Below are 24,794 nucleotides of genomic sequence, written 5' to 3'. Positions count from 1 at the left end.
CTTCAACATTCGCTACTCGTAGAAATTGCTTTCTCTCTTTCGTACGTTTCTAACATCATAATTAAATATGCTTACATGATACCGTAATATCCTAAGCCCATCCCGCTCGTAAAGCGTAAACGCAGTAGCATCTTTTAACCATAACGTTTCGTAACATATTTTTTCCAAACGGTCAGTCATAATGGCCCTTAAGCGCTATTTAAATATCACAGTAATGGGTGGAGACATCACAAAACATCCACACATCGAGACGGAACACAAAAGGGGTCGTCTCCTTCGCCGCCAGCTTTCAATTGACGCCACTATTATTCGTATCATAAACATAAATCTTCAAGCACCATTCCTTGGAAATAATATTATGTGGCGCTTTGCAGCGGTGCGTTGGAAAAATTGTCTCACACTGAGCGTCCGTATGCCTTATAGTACTGAAGCACGAAATTCACTTTCTTTTCAAAATAGAGATGATACCCACAAATTCATGCTGTATTTCTGCTAGAATGGAGCACCTACAAGCCGAGCAAACTCTAAAAGTAATAGTTGCACAGAAATGCCCCTTTATTTTAAGGCACAAACACCTTTCTACATCACGATAATGTGTCGTCGAGAGTACATTACACTGCACTGACATAATAATATTATGTACTAGAGCTCGGTGCGCTGTGCGGAGCATAGCGTCGTATAATGTGTCTACATTGTAATATACAATATGTCATGTGGGTATTAATGTCTAGTGTCACACTAGGCGTCGGAATGTCGAGCGAAGTACACTAAGCTGGAATATGAGCGTTCTCGCGAAAACAACGATAGGAGTAGGGCGCGATAAAATGGCTCGATTCTTGTAGTAAAATTGAAATGAGGTGCGTGCGTGACGCACGTTGTCACGAAAAACGGGTTCGCGGCATGCGTGGCTATCGGAACACGACGAAATGACGCGTCGCTGTGACACACGCGCGACGTGTGCGCGCCGCCATTAGAGATGCACCGGCCGCACCTTGGGGCCCACAGATCGCACCGCCGATAAATATCAATCGCGCTCGCGACAACAATTAATGGTTATTTAACGCGCTTCCATTCAATTATCGTCAAGCGGATTGCGCCGATAATTCCGATGGCCAAATTCCCAGTAGTTAATACTCGGCGGGTACTTCATTTATGGCTCTTGCCATGCGAGCAATGGACTCGCCACATGTTCAATCGGCGTCCATTGGGCATTAATTCTGCAACGTTCGAAGCCGACAGAGCGTAAAAGTATGTTAATGTTATTTTACAACTTGAAGTAACGGATAAAAATGTCATCTGCTAGGTAGGTATTTCGTTTAATTGCCCGTCCACTTGATGAAATTGCGATAACACTACGATTAATAGCCAAATAACAAAAAGGCCTAGATAATTTGTTACAAAAATAAATAATAACATCAGGTCTGCTATTAGATATTTTATAGCCGGCAGCAATTACTGAACAAAATAATTTTACACAAATTAACCTTTACGAAATAACTTCAAACCGGTAGGCTTATAACGTAACTGGCGAGCATTATTATAATAAGAATATAGTAAAAACGTAGGAACATTTATTTATAAGTAAATAATGTTTAGTGTAATTTGGAAGTCAACCATAAAAATATGGAATGAATAACCTAATTACCAAATCGGGAAAATCGTTAGCAGTTAATGTTAACATTTTTGTTTTTATTTAAAGTGAGCAACTTACACGGATATGGAGGCGCGGGTGCTCGTTGTGCGCACTGTACATCGCTAACAAATCGAATGGAAACGCTTCGAGTAATTATTCCCGACAAAACACAATCTAAGCGTATGCGAAAGGGCAATCGGCCGCGACGCAGCAATTTGAGATTCGTGTTCCATCTTAAATTATCGACAAGTTTAATAACAAGCGTAAAGGCAATAGCAATAATCGCTGCAAATTAATTACCAGCTTAGAGCGAGCGCGAAGAAAAACAGTAAAAGTAATGACGCGTTGCTGAAACGCCAATGGCTGCCGGCCAGTATGGGGTGCAATAGGCTAAAATTTATACACGGCGTAGGTGCGGCGGCCGGCGGCTGTTTGGAGTTTCGCTTATAAATAACATTTAGCGGGTGGGGCGAGAGGCGCGGATTATGAGGTCGGAGGACTCAATTAAACTGTGCTACCGGACCCGGCTTTTATTGTGGACTTTTGCAGTGACCTCCCACCGGATTTCCAAATAAATGGATCCACTTTACGCACAACGTTGGCGTTCGCACAAAATTCCGGTGAATTAATGATTATGATTTCACCACCAAGCGGCCCGCATGTGACCCTTAATAGGTAGATATTATGCTGTTTGGTGATTGTATTGTTACCGAGGTCATCATATTTCTACACTTGCACTGGATTTTGATTCACTTTCCTATCTATGAGGTAGTCTAACAGAGAGGTAGTCTAGTAACCTACACATCTATTTCATAAGATTAACATCATCGTACTTTCCAAGAAGATAATCAACGGAGAGGTACCATGTGAACGTTAATTTTATACAGGTTTACATTAGTTATTGAACCATAACAACCCATTGTTAGTAAACTCCATAAATTAGAACCCGTATCATGATTAATTGCTAGCACATGAAGATGAATGTATACAAGGACTGTCTTAAACAATTAGCAATTTGTTCCATCTGTATTTAAAGTATAAATAATAAAAAATATGTAGCTCATGTTGTATATTCCATGTATGAAGTGTGCAGTAATTACACATAAATAATTCAATACCGCGTTCACAGTCAGTAAAAAAGTGTAGAGAGCTATTTTGCGTAACTGTATGGGACAAAATGCTTATTAAGAGAACTATTAAAATGGAAATTTTCATGCATTATAATGGCCACAACAAACTAGGAGACTTGCACCTATGTGTAATTGCAAAGTAGACTACCATATATTTGTTTTATTTATACTTTAAGATGGTGTAAGAAACGTATGAAAAAAGACGAATGGTTGGTTAGTAAACTTGAAGAGTTTAAAGAACCTGCTTATGAGAGATGTATTCAAGTACTTCATTAAAAACATTAAAACAAAAAATAACTTAATACTTTCACACATTTTGTGTGTTTAGCGTACCTATACGTATGTCACAGATTCTCCCGATTGATAAATCGCATGATGTCTTTGTTATCGGCGTGACATCCATCTGTATAACTAACAGCAGTGGGCACACCTGCACTGCCAAAGCCGATCACTCACAGTTTGTCAATACCATGCAGTCCAGTGAATAAGCCAATCATTGTTTTAGTGCAAACATTTTAGCGTAGAGTTCTATCGCGCGCTATCACTATCACTCCGGCCAGGACTTTTCCAAATAAAATAATATTATATCTACAGAGCTGTGTGCGTTTCAAACTACACAAAGTTGGTTTTTATATCAATAGGTACTTAGCTTGTGCCAGCAGTTTCACCGCATCCCGTGGGAACTACTCCGCGTACCTAGGTGAAAAGCGTTATAAATCTTCCTGAATAAATGGAGTAATGTAAAACTGAAATCATTTTTCAAATCAGTCAAGTATAGTTTTGATATTAGCTTTTAAAGTAACAACTCTTAAGCTTTATAAATTGGTTCAGATGTATTGTTCCATTACAAATGCAAAAGTTACATAATTTTTTCGTTAATCTGTAAAATTGTTGAACCACTTGAGATGGTTATTTGGCTTGAAAACGTTTATAGGCTTTTTATAGACACACGGGAAGTAGTTTCCTCTGAACGTGACTGAAACCGTAGTAAACAGTGGCAAATTGTTTTACTAAAAGGATAAGCATTGGAGTACCCATTACTGAAAAACAATGAAATAATACGAATTAAATGTCTGAATTGTGTTTATTACAAACAACAAAAAGCTGCAAATATATGTCTATCTCACTAATACATTGTTTTAAAAAAAACCTCTCCAAGTTAAATAACTTGCAGGCACAAACAAACGTTTCTCTACAGTACATTTTGATTTAAAACAAATGAAACGACTCAATTTTAATTAAAAGGAAGGGATCTTAAAAAGTAAAAAACTAAAGTAGAACCCGTGCGTTTTTTAAAAAGCTAAAGTGTTTACAAACGGCAGGTTACCCAATGCAATTTTCTTTCAGGTTTGTTTGATTTTCTAGTAAGGGACCCGTATCAGGAGGCTATTAACTATTAACTGCTATCGAATCAACTTGAATGCTCAATTGCATTCGGTCAATTAGACGGAAAATTGTTGTGGGGAATGCACATGTAGTGCGTTTCTGTTCTCGTGACGAGCGACACAAACAGGTCCTTGGTGCTTTCTACCTGCGAACAAATTCGCTTTTAATTCACGAATAGTCAATAAACTGTACATTAATTATGCAGGTAGGTATATTTTTCCAGATATATTTTTATTTGATAAGGTGTTTCAGATCGATACAACAGTAGGTACTAATAGCACCACAATGGTTTTTTTACATAAGAGTCCTGAGCCTTTAGACCGCAAAAGTGTACCTTACCTAAAAGCTAATAAAAAATACTTACTGCATAGTCATAAGAAGTGTTGACTCCGATTTACATAGGTATTACCTTGTTGCTGTTTTGTTAACTTATATGGCTTCCAGTGCCAACCTTAGTCTGCTTATATTATGATTTTGTAAAAATAGAACAGCTAACCATGAATGTTATGGTAAATTATGGTTCTACATTTTGACTGTTTCTCTATTCTGTCGCTGTTCACCAGATTATCCGGGGAAAAAAAAATGAAAATATACTTTGACGTTTAATGAAATCAAAAAGGCTACCGTAAAATCTGGATGGGCAGCGCGCGGAACAGCTGACTGGCACAGCGATCGCCCTCAAAGATAAACGGATTAAGTACTTTTTTAATCCATCGCCGAGAGTTTAGATCTGCTTCGTGCCCAGTACATGTAAATTGTTGCCAAAGCGCTAAACGCGTAGCACTTAAAATTTAAGTTTTATTAGGGTAATTTTTTCTACATGTGTGAGGAATAAAAACCCTAAATATAACCCGATGGTCAATTTTACCTGCACCTTAACATTATCAGATCTTATTTGTTCACAGAGGCGCCATCTTGATATTATTTGGAGTCCGTAAAGGTAACAACGGAACCTCGTATGGGATTACTCGTTTATCAACCCGTCCGGCCATTCATCTGTCACCGAGTCATCTATTTACAATTGGTTGGAACGTTTTTTATTGCTGAGCCTATTTTTTAGTTTAGTTTTTTACGGTTAAGTTTAATAACTATCAAGATATGCAGACTTGTGATTTCCTATTCCTAAGTTCTTCAGAGCCGAAGTAGGTAAAGGTGAATTTTGGTAACGATAATGATTAATAAACTACTTTTTATAAGCCTACATAGATACCTAATAATTCAAACACTGGGAACTTGTTTTATTCTAATGGTGTCCACGGCCGATTTCGACCACGGCGGCTGTTCTCATATAACGAGATCAGCCAGTTACGCAGGACATATAGTGCACGAGGATTTTGCGTAGACACAACCGCACTCACTATTCCTTCACTCTCATAGCCCGATGGGACGGCAATCCGACACGACCGGAGAGAGATCAGGTGCAGGACCGACAACGTACCGTAACGTCAACGTGCTCTCCGATGCACGGGTGAATCAATCACCAAATTCCAGACTACGGGTTGCTTTGTGAAAGTTTAAGAAAACACATAAAGCGATTTCGGCCTGACCCGGGAATCGAACCCGAGACCTAGGGCACAGCAACCGCGCTTGCGCCAACTAGACCAACGAGGCAGTCAAGCAAGGAGAGCAGTGTCTTGTTTTATGTATATTCATTATAAAAACGGGAGGACGGGAAATGGATGATAAAATGAAAGGCATCCCGTGGCACGCTGTTATAATAAATTAATACAGAACCCTGTCCTGTCGGAACTACTTTTGTTGACCATTTTTCTATCAGTGCATAAGTAGGGTGTCAAATATAACGTTTCATTACTTGAACGTAGCAAAACATTTGCTCTCTAATCTTATAAATAATATAAGGGTTGGAAGTGCACGTCAATGTGCGCCGTGTTGCTTTAGAATTAAAGGCGAGACTGGTTTGCACAAAGAACCAGATGTTAATAGCTTTTAATCCTATCTATCTAGGCGATCGAAGTCACCACCTTTTTGGGATTGTTGTAATTAATTATTAGTTTAATATTTACCATTTTCTATTAACGTCAATATGTCTGTCGAGCCAACAGCATAAGATTATTATCTTGTTATGTTGTTTTAAGGACAGCTACTTTTTTAATGAGATACAATTTATACAAAAAATGCCTTGTACTTAAATGAAAGTTTTTTTTTGTAGTGTCATAGTAATTTTGCACGCACCGTTATGAAAAAACTGAAATCTGATGAGAGTTATGTAAGATATAGGCTATTAATTTGCATTTCAACCTAAATCGTTCCTTCAGGACGTGGTGGAAACTGTGGAAATTGCTAGGAAATAAATCCCTCATCATTCCCTATGCTTTAATCGCAGAATATTTTATACTTCTTACATCTGAAGTTGCCCGTTTAGTTTTTTCTTCCTTTCAGTTTACAACATGATTGTATTCTTTCTGCATTTCAGCCTTACTTGCATTAAGACGGAAATGTTTAATGCCAACTGAAACGATTAAAACTTTCAGAAAACTGATAGCTTTATCTACTTAAATTGATAATTATTTATTTGGTACATATTTATTAAGATAGGTAATTTTACGAGATAAAGAAATAAGATAAGTAATATTTTCTCTTTATTGTGTGCCGCATTGTGCATGTTTTGGCCAATTTGTTAAAATAGGTATTCAATCAAACAGCTAGTCCGTTAACAGAACGTCGCCATGCTTCTATACAAGAGGAAACATATTTCTGTTTGTACCCTAAAGGCTCTGAAGTACTGAACCTAGTTGAAAAAATATTACATTATTGGTAAGCTACACGAACCCCGAGTAACTAGGCTATTTAATAGGAAGGCTATTTTTAACTAGGTGGTACGAAAAGAGACGCGGGACGCGGGTATAACCGCGGGAAAACAGCTAGTAGGTACTTAAACATAAATATTTTAATTTATTTAAATATGTAACTTCTATGTAACCAAAAGATTAGGTATCTACAAGTGTGGGATTGTGACATTCATGAAAATTGTATACATTAATTGATTGAGATTTCATTAAAATACTTATTTATGAAACACATAGCAAATTGGTACATGCTAATAAGTGTTACCTTTTTGTAAAATCACTATTCATTACCAACATTCATTTCTAATTGTCAACTCTAAAATGTTAAACAAATAAGTAAGTACCTACTCAACATACCAATGTCAAAATGATTTTGAATTCAATCTATCCTTATCTCTTTAAAATAACTATTTGAAACGATATAACTCTAACAACTACAATTTCACTAAGTATGTCACTTCTTTTAATTGCATACACTTTCAACAGCAATATAATCAATCAATAATATACCAAATAGGTAGGTACTTTTCTGTGAAAAACAAATGTGTACACAATATCAACTGAAAAAATATCAATGGTGAAGTAAAGAATTTGTTTACCAATACTGAATGAAACATGACTCGCTGTAAGCCTGTAAGTTTCGATGGTGATCGCATTGCACTATATTTCTGCGCTTCAAACCGGCTGACTAGGCATATTCTTACATTACATAGTAAGTAAGTACATTACGCGACCACGTCCTAACATAATCGGTTTTCATTAAGTTGACTTCAAAAATTTAAGCACTATCAACACGTACTCTGTTTAATTCGAGAGATAATATTCTTTTTAAGTATAGTTTTAATTGAGCCTACTCGGGCTAAGTACTCGAGTACTACCGTCCGTCGGCTTACAACGTCAACAGGTGATGAAAATGTCAGGAGATAATAACGGAACGTGTGTTATTTATTGACTGGGAATATTATTAAAGAAGCCCCATTTAATAGGACAACTAATTACCTGTTTAATCATTTTAGTTTCGATAATATTTTATACCTATGAAAAAGCATGGCTATAGGTACTTTTAAAAATGTAGGAGACTTTGAAATAGTCTATCTGCGTTCATAAATGACAACTAAACGAACTATTTGCATGTGATTATTTTTATAACTTGTAGGTGCTCATGCAGCATGTTTTTTATGAAGTTGCAACATATTTGTTTATTGTCCATAAATTAATTTACAGTACTAAAAACCACTGCCCACCTGATGTTCAAAGAAAAAGAAATGCACACTTACGGCCAGTTTCTTCATCAAAAGTTAAAGTTAAAGTTATGGCTAAAGTAATGTCTAAAGTAAAAGTAACGGTCAAATTCAATTTTTCTATTAGTTTTGATGTCACTTTAGCCTTGAAAAAACGAATTTGACCGTTACTTTTACTTTAGACATCACTTTAACTTTAACTTTTGATGAAGAAACTGGCCGTTATAGAATTAGATTTAACTTTTTCTCCTTTTGTTCAAGATAATTGTTTTTTGTGTGGATATTCTCTTTTATTGGTTAGTTTCTTTCTAAGCAAAATACTTTTTTATGCCTTTCATGAAATTTTGAGCGCTTTGCACCAAACGCACATAGGTACCTACTTATATTTCATAAGTATTTTACAAGATAAACATTATGCCGGAATCTATGGACGAGTGTATTGAAACATTTAAATTAGGAAACTTTCTTTCTTCTTCACCACATCCATTCGTCATGACAAATTGGAGCGTAAAGGCTCTAATGATTATTCAGTCGTTGATATAATCAAATGATCTTAAAAACATTCGATAAATATCAAATTACTTACAAGTTAAGCGCGTTTTTTACATCAGCGACCCCGTCAAACCCTAGTTGGTCAAGGCTGTATCTATTTTTACATAGCATAGAAGCCTTTGCAACGCGCCTTTGTTTTGATACCGCGGCTCATCGTTTATATCCCTGATGCAAGAGATTATCTCGAATTAACAAAATATTATACATTGTGGGTTTTAAAATAATACTGATTTGTTTATCTTTTTTTTTAATATTATGCTCCAATGACGCCAATGACGTCGATGAATGAGGTGACTGTGATTTTAATAGATAATATAGATTAATTACGTCTTTGTAGAATATTTACGCATTATAGGTTTATGCGATGATAGCAAAAGAATAAGTTCAAGGCATTTTTTTTTAATGAGAACGTAAGTAAGTAAGCCGAACCTATTGGTAAAAAAAAGTTTCATTGATTAAAAACACCGCTGCACTTATGCATATAGGTACTTTTCTAATTAAATAATCGTAAAGATATATGTCAAACAATATTGATTACAGAGCTAGACGAACGAGTAAAGATTAACATAGAAATAGATCATCAATAAAACAAATAACAGGTAAAAACTGGAGTCCACAAAGTAATCGGCCATTAATTTCTTTTAAGTAAGCAAGATTACGTAAGTGGTTAAAGTTTCATTTAGTTAAGTTGGAATTAAGTAAGTTGTCTCAAATTACTTTGTGTAGGTAGCTATCAGATCAATAAATAGTTTTCTGTAAACATGATGTTAGACTAAACGTTTTTATTGTTTATTTTCCTTATAAGTTATTACACTGATTATCTACTTATAACTAAGTATGTCCTACATTAACTATTTCGTTGATTGTGGTAGGGCTAATGCAGCATTTCTAGTTTGTATTACCTATTGTTTTATTGTTGTTAAAAAGAGAAGTGATATGATAAGATGTCGGTAAGGACTGACAACCAAAATGCGCAAACTTTTTGAATATTTCTTCTATACATACTTACCTCAGTACGTTCTTGTAACAAAAGTATTGGTTTGCCAGTTCTGCAATGATATTGTAATTCAATTTTTTTTTTTATTACTGTACAGGTTTTTATATAGGTTAGGATAATATTTACATAAAATTTAAATTAATTTTAAAAATTAAAAATAAACTTATATGTACAACTTAAAACTAATACATTGCATCAAAAAATTCAAAATTGTCAATCATATCAATGCAATCAAAAAATCAGCACCTCAATAGTACTTGTAAATGGGTAGGTAACGGTAAAACCTAAGGATAGCTCGACCAATTATACAGATACAGGTTAAAAAAAATCTTTAAAAATATTGCCCTGTCTATTTATTAATAGGTCAAGCGCGAAGGAACATAAAGCGTCGCTTCAACTCGTCACAGATGCAAGAAATGATCAGAACTGTCAGTTGAACTAACAGTTCATAAAACCTTTAAAAAAACCTTAAATTAATTTTTTTTCTCCGAATTGGGCAATTGAATTAAAAATCCTTTGGGGTGTCTGAGGTTTTGCAGATTTGAAGTTTCACGCTGTATAACTCATTACAGATACCTAGGTACTTAGGTACACAAAATAATTTGTGTGTACCTAGGTTTATTCTTTTAAGCAAAAGATCAATCTTAATTGCAAGTTTTGAAACTGAATTGTGGTGTAATACTTAATTCTTAGGTTTATAGGTAGGCCTAAACTATAACTGCACTGTATGAGGCAAACACATTGTGCCTATACCTTATTAGGTAAGTAAATAAACAGGTATGTTACCCAAGTATTTTAGATGACCAGATTTTTTATCCTTATTTTTAAAAACCTAATCTAACCTACCTTATTAAAAAATTAATGGTACGGACAGATTCGCATTAGTTAGATTCTTACATGAAATGTAAAAATATGTAATTAAATTATTTAAATAAGTAGGTATTTCTAATTTGATATTTTTCAATCGTCGTTTCAGTTAGGTTAACCTAGCAATAATCTTATCCATGCTCAGTAGATTACAATATTTTATCAATCATCAACAAGGCTCGTCATACAAATAATCTAAAAAATGTTAGTCTTCATTATACTGAATCAGAACGATTTCCGCATTTGTGAATTGCTAATTTTCTTTATTAAAGTTAAATTAAACCAATTATTTTTTCAAGTATCTACTCATGCTGCTTAGGCGCCACTTAAGGGGCATAACGCAGTGGGAATAACAGTTAACGGAGACAAAAAATTAAAAAGTTATTTGTTAAGGTATACCTATAGGTATATACTTTTGATAAGTAAATAAGTACTTGTTAAAATAACACCCTAATTATATTACTAAACTTTACAGGGTAAAACAGGTAAACTAATGCTTTTAATAATTGTAGTTCACATTATTAAAAAGTGACGGATGCACCAGAGTTAACATTAATTTATTCTGCTTATTTTTTTGTCGCTAATCTAATTCATGAAGTAGTTATATTGACTGGACATAAATATTTCAATAAACTCGGGGTAGGTTAGGTTAGATTGTTTACACTTAAGAAATAACCATGGACCTTCAATAACACCCGACATATGTGCAAAGGGCGGTAGGCTCAACAGGACTAGAGCATGATGGTAATATGTTGCAGTACCAAAGTGACAGTTAGTACTAACCTGCGAGGCGGGCGGGTATGAATAGCCAAATTGCGCATACGCTGCCATCGGGACGATCATATGGGCGGCTTCACACTAAACACTGTCTCTCGAAGTCTTTAGCACGGACGTATTAGTTGCTTATAAATATTTCTACTACTGCTAGTATGAAATTAAGTTAATTAATTGTATCACAGTTGGTTATGTGCGCGGCGACTGCACGGCGCGCTGCCATTCCTGCGCGTCAGCGGGCCGGTGCGCGCGCGCTTCGCATGCCGGGGCCCTCGTGTTCGTGTGCGACCGGCCTATACCTTCTGTACGCGATCGAGGTTAAACACCGACTGGCGCGCGTACGACGCCTGACGCCCCTCCGCTGTAGGAGACGGCCAATTAAGCCCCGCCTTGAAGGCGGTTCTCCGTATCGACCGCCAACCACGTCTTCAATTTTCTGTCCTTTTCAAAACACCGGACGTAAACGAGGCTTTTCATTGGCGTTTGCTATCCCCTCCAACGCATGAATCCGCCCACTCGTTCTTTGCCGCCCACGTCCGGGTGGGGCGCTGGAAAAAAGCGGCAGAGTCGGCCTGACTTGATCATGTTTATGGGTTTCCGTCGAGACAGTCCGCCAGCCCTGTACTGCGGGCAAACAAATCTCTAGTGGCAAAAAATGGCTCGGCCGAGGACAAGTTGTTTCACCTCGTCAGATTTACGAACAAGGCGACGCGAAGTTAAGAATCGACTTTATAGACTACCACCTGCGTCGATATTGGGTAAAGCTTTATGTTTACTTGGATGCTCTCGTAAAGTAAGATTGACAGGTAGGTACGTAGGTATGTCATCATCATCAAAAATTCAACCAACATTCGATGTCTCATCATTTTCGAGCAATTGATAATTAGGTAGGTACATACGCAACTAAAAGAACCTGGGTAAGTAGTTACATAAATAATAATTTTGTTGAATCTTCATACGAATCTGAACTTTAGTTACCAAGGTATTAATAGATTAGGTAGTTAGGTTAACTCTGATCAATTTATCTTACCCTTAATACCTATAATCTGGACACGGTTAAGGGTAATGATTTAAATAAATGTTCAAGGAATTAAATCTGGGAGACCGAGGTACAATATGAAAAAATAATCCATGCCTTGACATAAGATGTAACTTCAATACGCACCTATGTACATGGTGGGTACCTATAGAATTATAAAAAGCCAATTCAGAGACTTTCAATTAAGAGTCTGTTATTATTTCCAGCACCAAGGCCTACCTTTTGAAATACCTAATTACATGAATAAAATAGTGAAACATTAGGCTACATATTTTGTGTTGACCTAAATTGTACTACCGACTACACCTACCTACGTACCTATATCGATAAAACTAATAGCTAAGTAGAGCAACACTAAAAGGCACTTATCATACAATAGGTAGGTACGTCGAGAGCGCATCAAGTGACAGGTTCGTCAACTGCCTACGTGATTTAGCGACTGTACCTTCGTTCGGAAGGCTGCGGTACTAACTGAAATAGGGGAGGTTTCGCGGAGACATTGCAGAAGTGATTTAGAGGTCGCTACATAGGTGGCGCTATTCATGCTTCGAAACGAGGGACGTCAACAATTCTGCGTTGGTTTCCGAATTTTGGAAAATAATACGTAAGTTCTTACTGTATACGAAATGGTTGAATAAAGCAAGTTTAAATTATAGGTTACCTAAGTACCTAGTTGTAGTAGAAGCTGAAGTTAGTAAACTGAATTGCTCGATCTTCCCCTTAAATAAAAATACATACTTAGCTAATATTTTTCTTTTTCACGAAACGACAGTTCTTTTAGAATTACCTAATCATGCAGAAAGAAAGTGTAGGTAATTAATTGTGCAAGTCATAGTTTTAGTTCTGATTCTTTTACTTGAGATATTTTTAGAGATGTGGTAAGACTTACAAATAGGTACCTACGTTTTGCACATGACACCAATATAGGTACGTAGAAGGTTAATTAGGTAAGTAATGTTTATGAATCTCCAGATTTACTTAAAACTACCTACTTTTAGCATGGCTTTAGACATAAGTGTCTGTAGGTAAAAAATCAGTGTATTTTAACATCATCTAAATATTGACAAAAGTTTTATTTTGTCAATTTCAGTGTCTAGTGATACCCACATTGGCAGTCGTAACACTTAATGATAGAAATACCTTATCTACATGAATAAAATATGCCCAAACTCAAGCCGCTATCAACCGCTAAGGGGTTCCTTAAATTGCACTTTGTCTATTGTCCAGTCTGAAACTTGCCTGTAGTTAAACCATAAGTCACAACATATTTTGGTGTCTAGATTTCGTCTATACGAATGAAGTAAGCCCAAACCTTGAATTCCCTCGATTTTCAAAAAAATTACAAAAAACAAACATCCGTATTGAGAACCTACAATGCCTTATTACCTATACCTAGATACAATGCCTCTTTAATTACCAAACAAATTACAACATTATTAATGATAACTGATAATTGCATTTATAGATAGTCGTTTTTCATGCTTTAAGATAGATATCATTCCTATATCATAAGGAAGTTTTTTAGTGCTCAGCTATGTTATCTATTTATTACGTGTGCAATCGCTTTTATGACCTTTATAAATAATATAAATTATAGCGCAGCGTTAATTCCAGATGTTGAAAAAACTCGCTTGCATTCATATAAGGAAGAGTTACAAACGATGCCCTGTAAACCACTTAAGGCATCTATAAAATAATAGCTAGGTACATAGTTAGACGATGAAATATGTTATTGGTATAAGAGCAACCGCAGAACTATTAAATATTTAATTAATATCCGGGAAAAGCCATAAAAACTGCAATAAAATAATTTCGCTTGTAAGTTATAGGTACTTGCTGATCAATTTATTTTGTGAGATTCATTTATGTTTCAATTAGCCCCTTTGTGCATTCGTTGATTTCTAATAAGGTTTCAATTAAAAATAATCACAGTAAAGTTTTTAGTAACCATAAATAACTTTTCTATTATTCAAGATTTATTTAAGGATCACACGCAATCGATACGTCAATCGTCAATATTAAACTGTATCCACAGTGGGCGAACTTTTAGCGGCCGAGCGAATGAGCCGCAAAGTTGCGTACTGAAAGAGTTAGCTGCAAACTCAGATCAAGTTCTTGTTTCAGCAAATATTAAAAAAAAGGTTTGATACCAGTGTGCAACATTTAAACCAAACTTTTAAATCACGATGAAACTAAATTATGGGGAGAAAAAGATTCACGCTGTATTACTCCTAAAGTAAAAGCAGTAGGTACCTACCTACATGTGTACTGGTAGGTACTAAGTTTCAACGAGCTGGAAGTTATCCTAACACATGTACTTATTTATGGAACAAACATTCAAATATTCACTTATAATACCACAAGAGCTTCAAAATTATCGGGTATTTCCCGATAGGTTCGTTGCAAACAAATGAAGGAGTCAAGTTTTTCAGGTTAAAAAATCACGAGCGCGAAGCGCGAGTGATTTGAAAACTTGACGACTTTATTTGTTTGCAGGAACCTTGAGGAAATGCCAGATAATTATGAAGCTCGTGTGTATTCGGGATTATTTTTCCGTCCCAAATGTCGGCCACAACCTGTCAGTTTGACGTAGCAACGACCAGAGAAAATATTCAAAAAATTTTCAGTATAATACCATGTAGGTTGTACCACGTGACGTCGAATGGTGCAATTCTATTGGTCGATATTTGGGTCGGAAAAATAATCAAAATTATTTATTCATAAAAAAAAATTACAATAAAAGTTTGGCAATGACCCTCAAACTAGTCTACAGCCTGTGTCTTGAGGGTCCAGTTGCATTCAAAAAGACCTTTTCAAAGTTTTTACATCCATGTGGTAAATTCCCGATCATTCACGCCAATCAGTAGCTGAATTTATTTGCACTGTCTTTTCCCTTTCTTTCCCATGAGCGGATAAAAAGCAGTAATTGTTCAGACAAATGGCTGTTAGAGTAAGACGTTTTACTCAGGACATGTACCTTTGTACTATCGGGGAAACTTCAGCCTGACCACCATACTTTGTCTTATTCTTTAGAAAAAAAAACACTTTCTGGCTTTGCCCTAATGACTTCAAATACACTACATATATTATGCTTCTCTAGGTAAGGTTCTAAGGTTTAGTATAAAGGGTTTTCTTTGAATAGCGCCGTTGTTTTTTAAACGCAGAAATTCACCAGTGGTTTTGAGCAGTGTTTGTTTTGAGGTTTAGCTTAAAAATAAAGTAGCTGCAGGCACAGCTCGGTTGCATGTTTGCAAATTAAGAAATATGCTCGCATTCAAATATAACGTATATTTTTCTTATTCTTTCTAAAAATATGTCCATATTATACACTAATAAGTACCTAAGTTTAGAAAACTAATGTTAAATATTTGAAGATTAATGTCGACATAGTGCCAGAGATTGAGACTACATGCAAAATGAATTCAAATAAGATTATAATACTAAGATTTAGCCTTCAGACAGAACTGTTTATAATTATTCTATTGTTCATAGACTTTATTTATGTACCCTTTGTTTTTTAAAACATCAGATGCTATATCTGTACAGGTAGGTCCCTAAGATCTTTAGAAATTGTAAATGGATGATCACGATATATTATCTATTAGTGTCTAAGTTCTATGTAACCAAGGGAGGTATGAAATAGAATTCACTCAGTTACCGATGGACCTAACCCTTTTATACAGGGTGTGTCGTTCACAATCGCATTAAATCCTATCGCATATACTTTACAATATTCTATGGCGAATTGTAAAAAAAATAACCTAATCCAATCAGTGGTTTAACCACAGGAGTCATTTTACGTTTTTATAATTTACAACATCATGTGTAAAGCAGAGATAAAGTTAGGAGTATCAAATGATTTGATCAGTTGACAGCTGTCAGTTTTCAAGGGAGAATTTCAGTTGTTTGTAATGACTGACTTTTATATATTGTTCTAATGTTCGCACATCTTTATTCTATTTACTTTGTTTGAAAAATTGATTTTTAATTTTTACGTATTTTTCTTTTTTCTTTGTGTTAATCGACATATTATATTTACCAGTAGGTATATTAACGCATTTTATGTAATGTGATTGTGAACGACACACCCGATATATTTAATGGATATATTTATTGAATGTTTATATTTTCACAATGAATACGAAAACAGTTTCCGAGAACATAGAAAAACAAGTTAAAATAAATGATTTGTCCGATTACTCTATCAGTTTGTGTGGGAAATCACAAATATTTCCACTACATTCTGTCATTTTGTTGTTTTGATAACATTTTACAACAACTTGGAGGGTTGACGGATAGCAAGTTTGTCTAGAGTACCTAGCACTTAGTAAAATGTGAAAAAAACTTAGGATAAGTACAATTCTAAAAGTTAAAACTGGGTAAGATCAACCAAAACCAAAGTTGCAAATACATTCATAATATGATGGGTTCCTTCTCGTATTTATCGCACCGCAACCCTATCTCGAGAAGTTTCTATCATTATTACCTACTTAATAAAAAAAAACCTAGGAATGTAAAAACGAAGACATTTGGTAATGTTTTACTTAGTGAATTGTGTTCAGAGTTAATTGATTCAAAATCAACATTGGAATAATATTGTCCACCCTTCCTCTCTCTATTCTGGAACTTCGAATCTCTATCTGGCGGAGATATTTAAACATCCGGTAAAATGGCCAAATGGCCAAGTTACTCTGAAAGGGCAATCAATCCCATGTTTTGCAGGTAAGCATTTCACAATTCATTTTCTAGCACTTTCCCCGAATTCCGACCATTTTGCTCGTCCTATCGCAGCGTAACAGATTTGACCACCTTTCTACTTTCTTTTATGGTTGTTTGGGCCTTTATTGGCTAAAATATCAACCTTAAGCTAAGTTTTAGTTATAATTCGATTTGTAATTATCGTCATAGGAGTGGTTAATGAGACGTTATCTAACAGGTATTTTAAGGATCACAAAAAATAAGCCCCAGTGGCAGGAATTTTAAGCATCCTAGGTACCTAATATGCATAGCCACCTTTATATGCAAAACGCAGAAGGTAAGCCTACGATGAAGTATTACCTACCTATACCTACTTATTTACAAATGGAAAAAATGTTGCAGTTTAAGTACCAAGTTAAGTAATTATATTTAACGTAAACTAACTGTGCAAATGATACAAACAACTAAAACACATTTCAACAACGTATCAATCTTAAATTCAACGAAGCGTGACCGAAATAATTATTAAGTAGATACAAAGGCATATTCTGGAAATGTAAAAGAACTCACTAAACTCATAAATAATAAGTAGGTAGTTAGCTAGGTGTTTAACAAAATAATAATAAGATCACACGTTATAATAAAAGCAAACATAAGAATTAATTTTACTTTTTTGTATCTTACCACGAAATGTTGCGTCATAAACGTCCTGCATTATAATACGTTAAACATTTAAACATCTTACTTTCCTCGCTTTCAACAAAAAAAAACTAAAGTTTGTGTCACTAATTGCATATCCATAGCTCTAGTATCAACACATCCGATCAGTCCGTTCGAGATTTTTGAGCTCGCTGTGTTCCAAACAGGTCCTTAAAGCTAAAGGACAAGGTTGCAATTCAAATCAAAACGCAGCGGGGGCTGGCGCCAAGACATCTGTCATCGTTAATAACAAGCAATTTGAGCCAATTTTGCATTTTTAGAATATCGGAGAGCGCCCAGGCGTCTCGCTCTCACGGCAGGAAGTAATACAAAAAGTAACACTAAATAATAATGTAGTGGTTGACATGTTCAGTTTTTGCCCCAGCTCACTAATTACGCGGGCGCAACAGTAGGTGCGTGAGCGTTCGCGTGAACCGTCGAGGCGAACGTTGGCCGTAAATGCTAACAGTTTAGATATTTATGAACATGTGTACGTAATTAATTTTTACGATGGATCAGATAACGGAATCGGTGGAGCGATACGCTTGTCGCGGCGGCGGCGTCTCGGCTGCGACTCGTTTAAAGGTTAATTAAGCTTGAATTAGCAGCTAAGGAGGTTTTTCCGCGGATCGATTCGTTAAATAATGGAGGTGACGAGAAGCTGCGGTTCGCGACCCCGCAACGCACGAACAATGGCTCGCTACACGTCCGCCGCGACCGCACTCGTAACATCCTTCACAATGCTTATTTCCATAGAAAGCACTTAAAAATGGATTAGTTTCCTTAGAAAAACAAGGAAACTCGCTTTGTTGGTGTTCCGTAGTCACAGATATAAATTAGGAGAGCGGCTTTAATCCGCTTACGTGAATAATCCTTTTGTAACAATTTGATGCAATGTATTCACGGAGATATAGATAAAGGGCTGTATGTAGTGGTAATGTAGATATTGCTCGTAACGTTGCAGAGATATATTCCGTTTTTGTGAAGATGTTCTCTCGAGTCCCACCCTCGAAATAAACACGGCTCCCCTACAAGGCGGGTGCTTACCAACTTATTAGGATTGAGAATAATGTATTTATTAGTTTAATTAATATACGCTTGCCATGCTGTACAGTCGGTGTCGTATCCATTATAGAATAAATAAAGTTTCATAAAATTATTGGATCCTTCAATATACACGTTAAAAAGTGTGCAAAGTAACAAAAAAAAAACAATGAAACAAAAAAGCCGTAAATATCAATAACGACCCCTATCCACTACGTATCTACAACAGGGAATAGGTAATTCGTAAAAAAAGCTATACCCAGTCATTTGTAATTCGCATTAATTAACTCTCCCTGAATAAATGCCAAAAAGTAATCTTTCCAGCAACAATGGGCACATAAACCTTTTTACGGGCGGTCAGAAAAAAAGGGTGCGCGCACATAGATACATGTGTCTGTTCGGAACCGTCGCTGGTACATCGTGTTTATTCGTTGATTAAACATATCCACGGCCGCAATGCGTATGCAACCGGACGGACATATTACCAGGGCTCGAATTCTGATTGTTTAGAGAATTTATTACTCCCGTGCCTTGTACAGTTAATTGAATTCGCCTGTAGAATAGGCACGAGCTGAATTGCCCGCCGACCGTTTATCGTGTCTTCCCAGTGCGTGGTCCGACGCAAACCGACGCTATTTTTTCGTTGATAATGAACCTTGTCGTTTGTCAGTAATATTAGATTTGGACTGATTTAAGACTCATTTGCGTTTATCAAGTTTTTGCTTGTGATAAATAAAAATATATTCTTCTGGAATTGTAATAGTTTGCATAGAAAAGTCATCCCAATGTTACTTATTGTGTGGACGTTTGTTCCTGTTGTTTCCCACACAGCAACAAAAAACCGCGGGCAATAGTTAGTCATATATTTTTACTACGAATAAGAAGTTCTAGTAGAAAGTAACCCTTTACTTATCATCAAAATTGAAGACGAAAAAAACTGATGAGTCTAGGTGAACTATAACGGATATTTTTTGTAAGATCCTGCATTGCATACCGAACAAAAGGTTTTTTTTTTCTCTGCAATTTGCACTACCTGATCTGTTGTATCATCCAAAAAGACAAATGATTAATTAATATCAATGAAACTGTACCCTACACCTTGTTACTATACAATATCCCGTGCGTAGCCGCGTGCATCTTCTATTAAGTTTTAACGAAATTATAAAAGCTGTTCTTATTAATTTATCAAAAACAGTGTGCTGGCTGTTACAACTTGAACCGGAGTCCATTAATTATTTATCAGCTTAACGCTCATTATCTTAAAACAAAACACAATTTTTTCGTCGTTAAAAACCTTGTGGTCATTAATCACGGTGCACACTACGTTTAGCACTCCAGTCGACCTACATTTGTTTTAATAATATAATCAGTTCATCTCCATCGTTTTTTAAATTATTCTTGTATTCAGCTATTATTATATTAGTCGTAATATTTGATTACATTCAGAATAATTTTAAGGCTACACTAGACGAACCTTGCACGAGCGAATCACAAAGCCGCTCTCGGCTTCGTCATTTGCGGCGTCAAGTTTGGACGTAAGTACAACGAACTTATAACGATGATTATCTTCGAATTCAATAAAAAATTGTGTTCGTTAAAAAATCCACAACAGGCGGAACGCAGCCGAGCACGAACCAAATGCTCGCAGCACGCTCGTTCGAGGTTCGTAAGTCGGTCCACACTAGACCAATTGTATTCGGCTCGTGCTTCGCTCGGGCACGACTCTCCTAGCGTAGACGCAGCTTAACGCTGTACACAAGTTTTCATTAGCTCATTAGTTTTACTTTAAATTATTTTAGTTTACAATTTTACATTTAGGTACTTTTAATAGTTAACATAGCATGATTGCAGCGCTAAAAGGTATAAGTTTTGCTTTGTTGGTTTTATTTATTTGTGTTACAAATTCTGTAGGTACACTATTACTCCGTGTGTTCAAATCAATTAATAAAATGGTTAAACTAATTTTGCAACCAAGATGCAAACCTTCTTAAAATTAAATTTATGTATGTACCTAATAGTGGCGGTAAGAGGGCAAGGATAGAGTGGCAAAAACTTTCACGTTCCACTTTGGGACAACAACATAAGATCACTTAAAAGGTTTTTTGCCTATCACGTGATAAGTTACTAGTAAACAAATAAAAACACATCTGCAAGCTGCTAGTTTCACCTCAAAACTTGAAAGCTAATCAGTAAAAAACCGGCCATGTGCGAATCGGATGCGAGCGCGATCGGTTCCGTACCTCATCATCCTCCGAGCCTTTTTCCCAACTATGTTGGGGTCGGCTTCCAGTCTAACCGGATGTAGCTAGGTACCACTGCTTTACAAGGAGCGACTGCCCTATCTGACCCCCTCAACCCAGTTACCCGGGCAACTCCATACCCCTTGGTTAGACTGGTGTCAGACTTACTGGCTTCTGAGTACCCGTAACGACTGCCAAGAGTGTTCAATGACAGCCGGGACCTACAGTTTAACGTGCCATCCGAAATACAGTCATTGGTGTCTAAGATATACTTAGAAAGTACATACAAACTTAGAAAAGTTGCCGATCAAACCCACACCCTCATACTCGACAGGTTGGTTCTTTGCCCACTGGGCCACCACGACTTCGGTTCCGTACCTATGTCTGCTAAATCGCCAATAATGATCACGTTGCAAGTATGGATTTCTGAAATAGTGGCAAAAATACATCATCAGGAATTTCAACTAGGTATTTAACTATCACGGTATCTGTGGAGATCTAAGGGGGAGGCCTATGTTCAGCAGTGGACGTCCTATGGCTGAAATGATGACGATGAACTATCACGGTTCATGATGTAAGGTGCGGTGACAGATGGGGCGGACAGTAATGTCCTAGCGATAGGGCCCGTTTTACTACATGCGTAAGGAGCCCTAAGTATGAATGAAAAACTGCTTAAATGGGTCCGGATATAGCGGAAACATGTTATCAACGCACTTGTGCCTGTATCTGTAATACACGCGTCAAATAGGCTTACAGATGTTTTCGTTGGTTAATCTTCCCCTTTTTTAAGTAACTAAATCGTGATAGTATGGGTGATCACAAGTAAAAGTAATTAGAGATTGACTAACAGCAATAAAGTATGTAGATGACAACTTTAGAATATAGTACCTAGATTTATCTTGAAATAGTTTTATCTATACAATACTAAAGGGCTTATTACACTTGACTAAATTCAGTAGCCTAATTAGGTTTGTCTTATTAGATTTCTAAATGATTTAATGAAACCTACCTTCCTAAATGCGATTACATTTGACTGAATCATTTAGACGACTGAATTTAGTCAAGTGTAATAAGCCCTTAATACAATTTCTGTTTCATTATTTAAGAAGATCGCTGCTTGTCACATATTCTTTTGTAATTCTCAATTATTTGTTATTTCATATGTCTGTTTAGCATTTATCAGATATTAACATATACCTAGTACATACTATCTTCTGTAATTTGGGGTTCGATAGCACTCGAAACAAATTCTATAAATCTTAAAATAGGATGCAGAGAGTATTCACAGTAATGAGATCAACAGCGTCTGAACTCGCAACTGTGTCTTCTGCAATATTCTACACACACTAACATGTTTAGTCAGACTTATTTAAAATTAGGATAAAAACCTTTTATGTAACTTATTATGTTGTATATTTTTTCTAAAACTAGTGTGTGTCTTCCACACCAGAACAGTGAGTGTCTAGCTTTGGACAAAATTCAACACGCATAATCTTTTTGAGATATTTGCTCCAATATAACATTATCTCGTCTTAAAAAAACTCTTTTATAGCTTAAGTAATCCTTCGATTTTAATAAAACCTAATTTTACATATATATACTGAGAGTTAAAGAATAATCCTTGTACAAAACTTTCAGCATTATATTACGGAAACAAAAACACAAAGTGGATTTGGCCCAACAAACACTAAAAAAATTGGTCCCTCTTGCGAAAAATATAACGGGTCGAATTGAACGGGTTAAAATGGAATTTTAAACTGAAATAGAACTGAGAATGCAAGTTTCCCGATTTGCGTGTACGGAGGCACCATATACTCTTAGATAGGTTAGGGAAACACTAAGAGCTTTCCAAGACGAACTCCCCAGAAATGCATTTACATGTCACGAGATCCTATGGGAAAATCTGCACGTGGCGTTGATTGTATGCTTGTACCTGCCCTGTTCTCATGTACCTAGTAGATATCGCGTTATTAGCTCGTTGATACTTAGTATTATGTACAATTACACATCGGTTGTGTGCGTGGCTAAGAAGGGGGTGATTTATTGCGATACGCCATTAACATTGTGGGTAAAAACTAACCCAGCACCTATAGGGGGTAAGTGAGCCATGCTCTTTATTTGTTTTATTATTTATCTGGGACCAAATAAAAATATTAATGGTTTTACGAGATACGTCGTAACGCCGGTAGAACCACGAGGAACAACTAGTAATGTCCAAAATATCACAAAAAGATAAGAAGTAATAACTGTAGGTTATTTTGAAACGTTATGTCTGGGTAGAGTTATATTCCACAGTAACAAATCTTCGTATGACAAAGCTTCTGTCCTTTACAAACGCGATTTGCGATTCATTAGTAATCAACAAAGCCGCTAAACAAAGGCCCCGTTTGATACAACACCCAATGAGCTGAGGTTTATTAGCCTTGTATTTGTTTAATACGAAGTCTCCTCGCACTGGCGGGGTGTGGATAAGCAAACAGATTTTGGAAGTAACAGATTTCGGAAGCAATCTAGTCACTGTTTACATAGGTTCTTCTCAGGTAACTGCTATTGGATAAATTAATGACTTGACGAATATTCAATGTTAACATGTCGCATATAGGTCGTAGGTTAATAATTAATCTATAGAACATATAAAAGCGTGTAAACTGTAAAAGCCAACCGACAAAATATTAGGTATATTTGCGAGATACATCAATTTTGACTATAAACTCATGAGTATATTGCAAACAGGGAGCGTAAATGTTAGAGATGGAGTCCACAGGGCAGGGGTGGTACAGTTCCCACTGTCGGAGCGCAGTTCAACTCGCACATAGCCTTTGGGCATAGTTTGCATGGATCGATTTATTATCAAGCTCTCCCTGGTTTATTGTGAGCACAGCATCGAAACCATGCGATCCTGGATTGTGCTAGACATTTGCGCGTACATAACATGCGAGACTTCAAACTATCATGTAGGGAAAACTTTTTAAAACGTTGGTGGTCTTTGTAATAAAGCTAGTTTCTGTACCGTGACAGAATAAATATGTCAGAACTGATTGGCACCCAGTCATACAATTTTGGCAACTAACTTAACTGAACTGCGGTTAATCAAAAGAAAGAAAATATGTGAACGTGTTCCTGTTAGCTTTTTTTATTTGATGGTACAAGTTATGTAAACATTTTGTGATTGTAGACATTGCTCAGCAAAACTCTTCAGAGATTAATGAATGCAATATCCAACACAAAAATCTCTATAAAAATAAATTAAAACAATCAGGATTACATTATGCGATTAGATCAAGAGACGCAACTAATAATTAACTGTATAATGAAGTATGTAATACGGATGGTTTGATTGCATCCTGTGTTGAACTTTTTATCTGTTTGTAAGGGTCTGTAAATGTTTATAGCTGTTTTATTATCAACTTTATAGATTAAAACCGTACTCAATTCGATCCAGAATTTTTATAGTTACCGTCACCTAGTGGAGACTGACCTTTTATGCAATTTTATTATCATTAATAGAAAGAGGGTCACCTACCTGTATACATGTGTTTCTATTTAACATTTTACATAGCTTATATGAAATTAAAAAAATATTAATTGTATTCAATTAATAACACTAGTACAACACATGTTTTTCAAAAGGGAGAATTCAAAATGTGTATTTTTTTATATATGTCTAGAAGCAGATAGGGTTCAACT

The 24,794-nt window shown here is 36.0% G+C and overlaps 1 protein-coding gene across 4 annotated transcripts in view; it reads right to left on the bottom strand.

Moving 5' to 3' along the window:
* LOC110378127 (homeobox protein araucan) overlaps positions 1-24,794 on the bottom strand; it is an 88,592-nt gene that overhangs the window by 38,990 nt on the left and 24,808 nt on the right. The window contains exon 1 of one of the 4 annotated variants that reach the window (XM_021337247.3): positions 11,397-11,736. The exons of 2 other annotated variants lie outside the window; for them this stretch is intronic. In XM_021337247.3, the coding sequence (XP_021192922.2) occupies positions 11,397-11,456 (60 nt within the window). In that variant the 5' untranslated portion in view covers positions 11,457-11,736. Of the gene's footprint in view, positions 1-1,711; positions 1,775-11,396; positions 11,737-24,794 lie in introns of those variants that run through there. One more of the 4 variants, XM_021337248.3, reaches the window with a different exon arrangement.

The sequence above is a fragment of the Helicoverpa armigera genome, chromosome 1 (genome assembly GCF_030705265.1).
Source record: "Helicoverpa armigera isolate CAAS_96S chromosome 1, ASM3070526v1, whole genome shotgun sequence".
Classification (NCBI taxonomy): domain Eukaryota; kingdom Metazoa; phylum Arthropoda; class Insecta; order Lepidoptera; family Noctuidae; genus Helicoverpa; species Helicoverpa armigera.
This window is presented reverse-complemented; position numbering and strand designations above follow the sequence as displayed.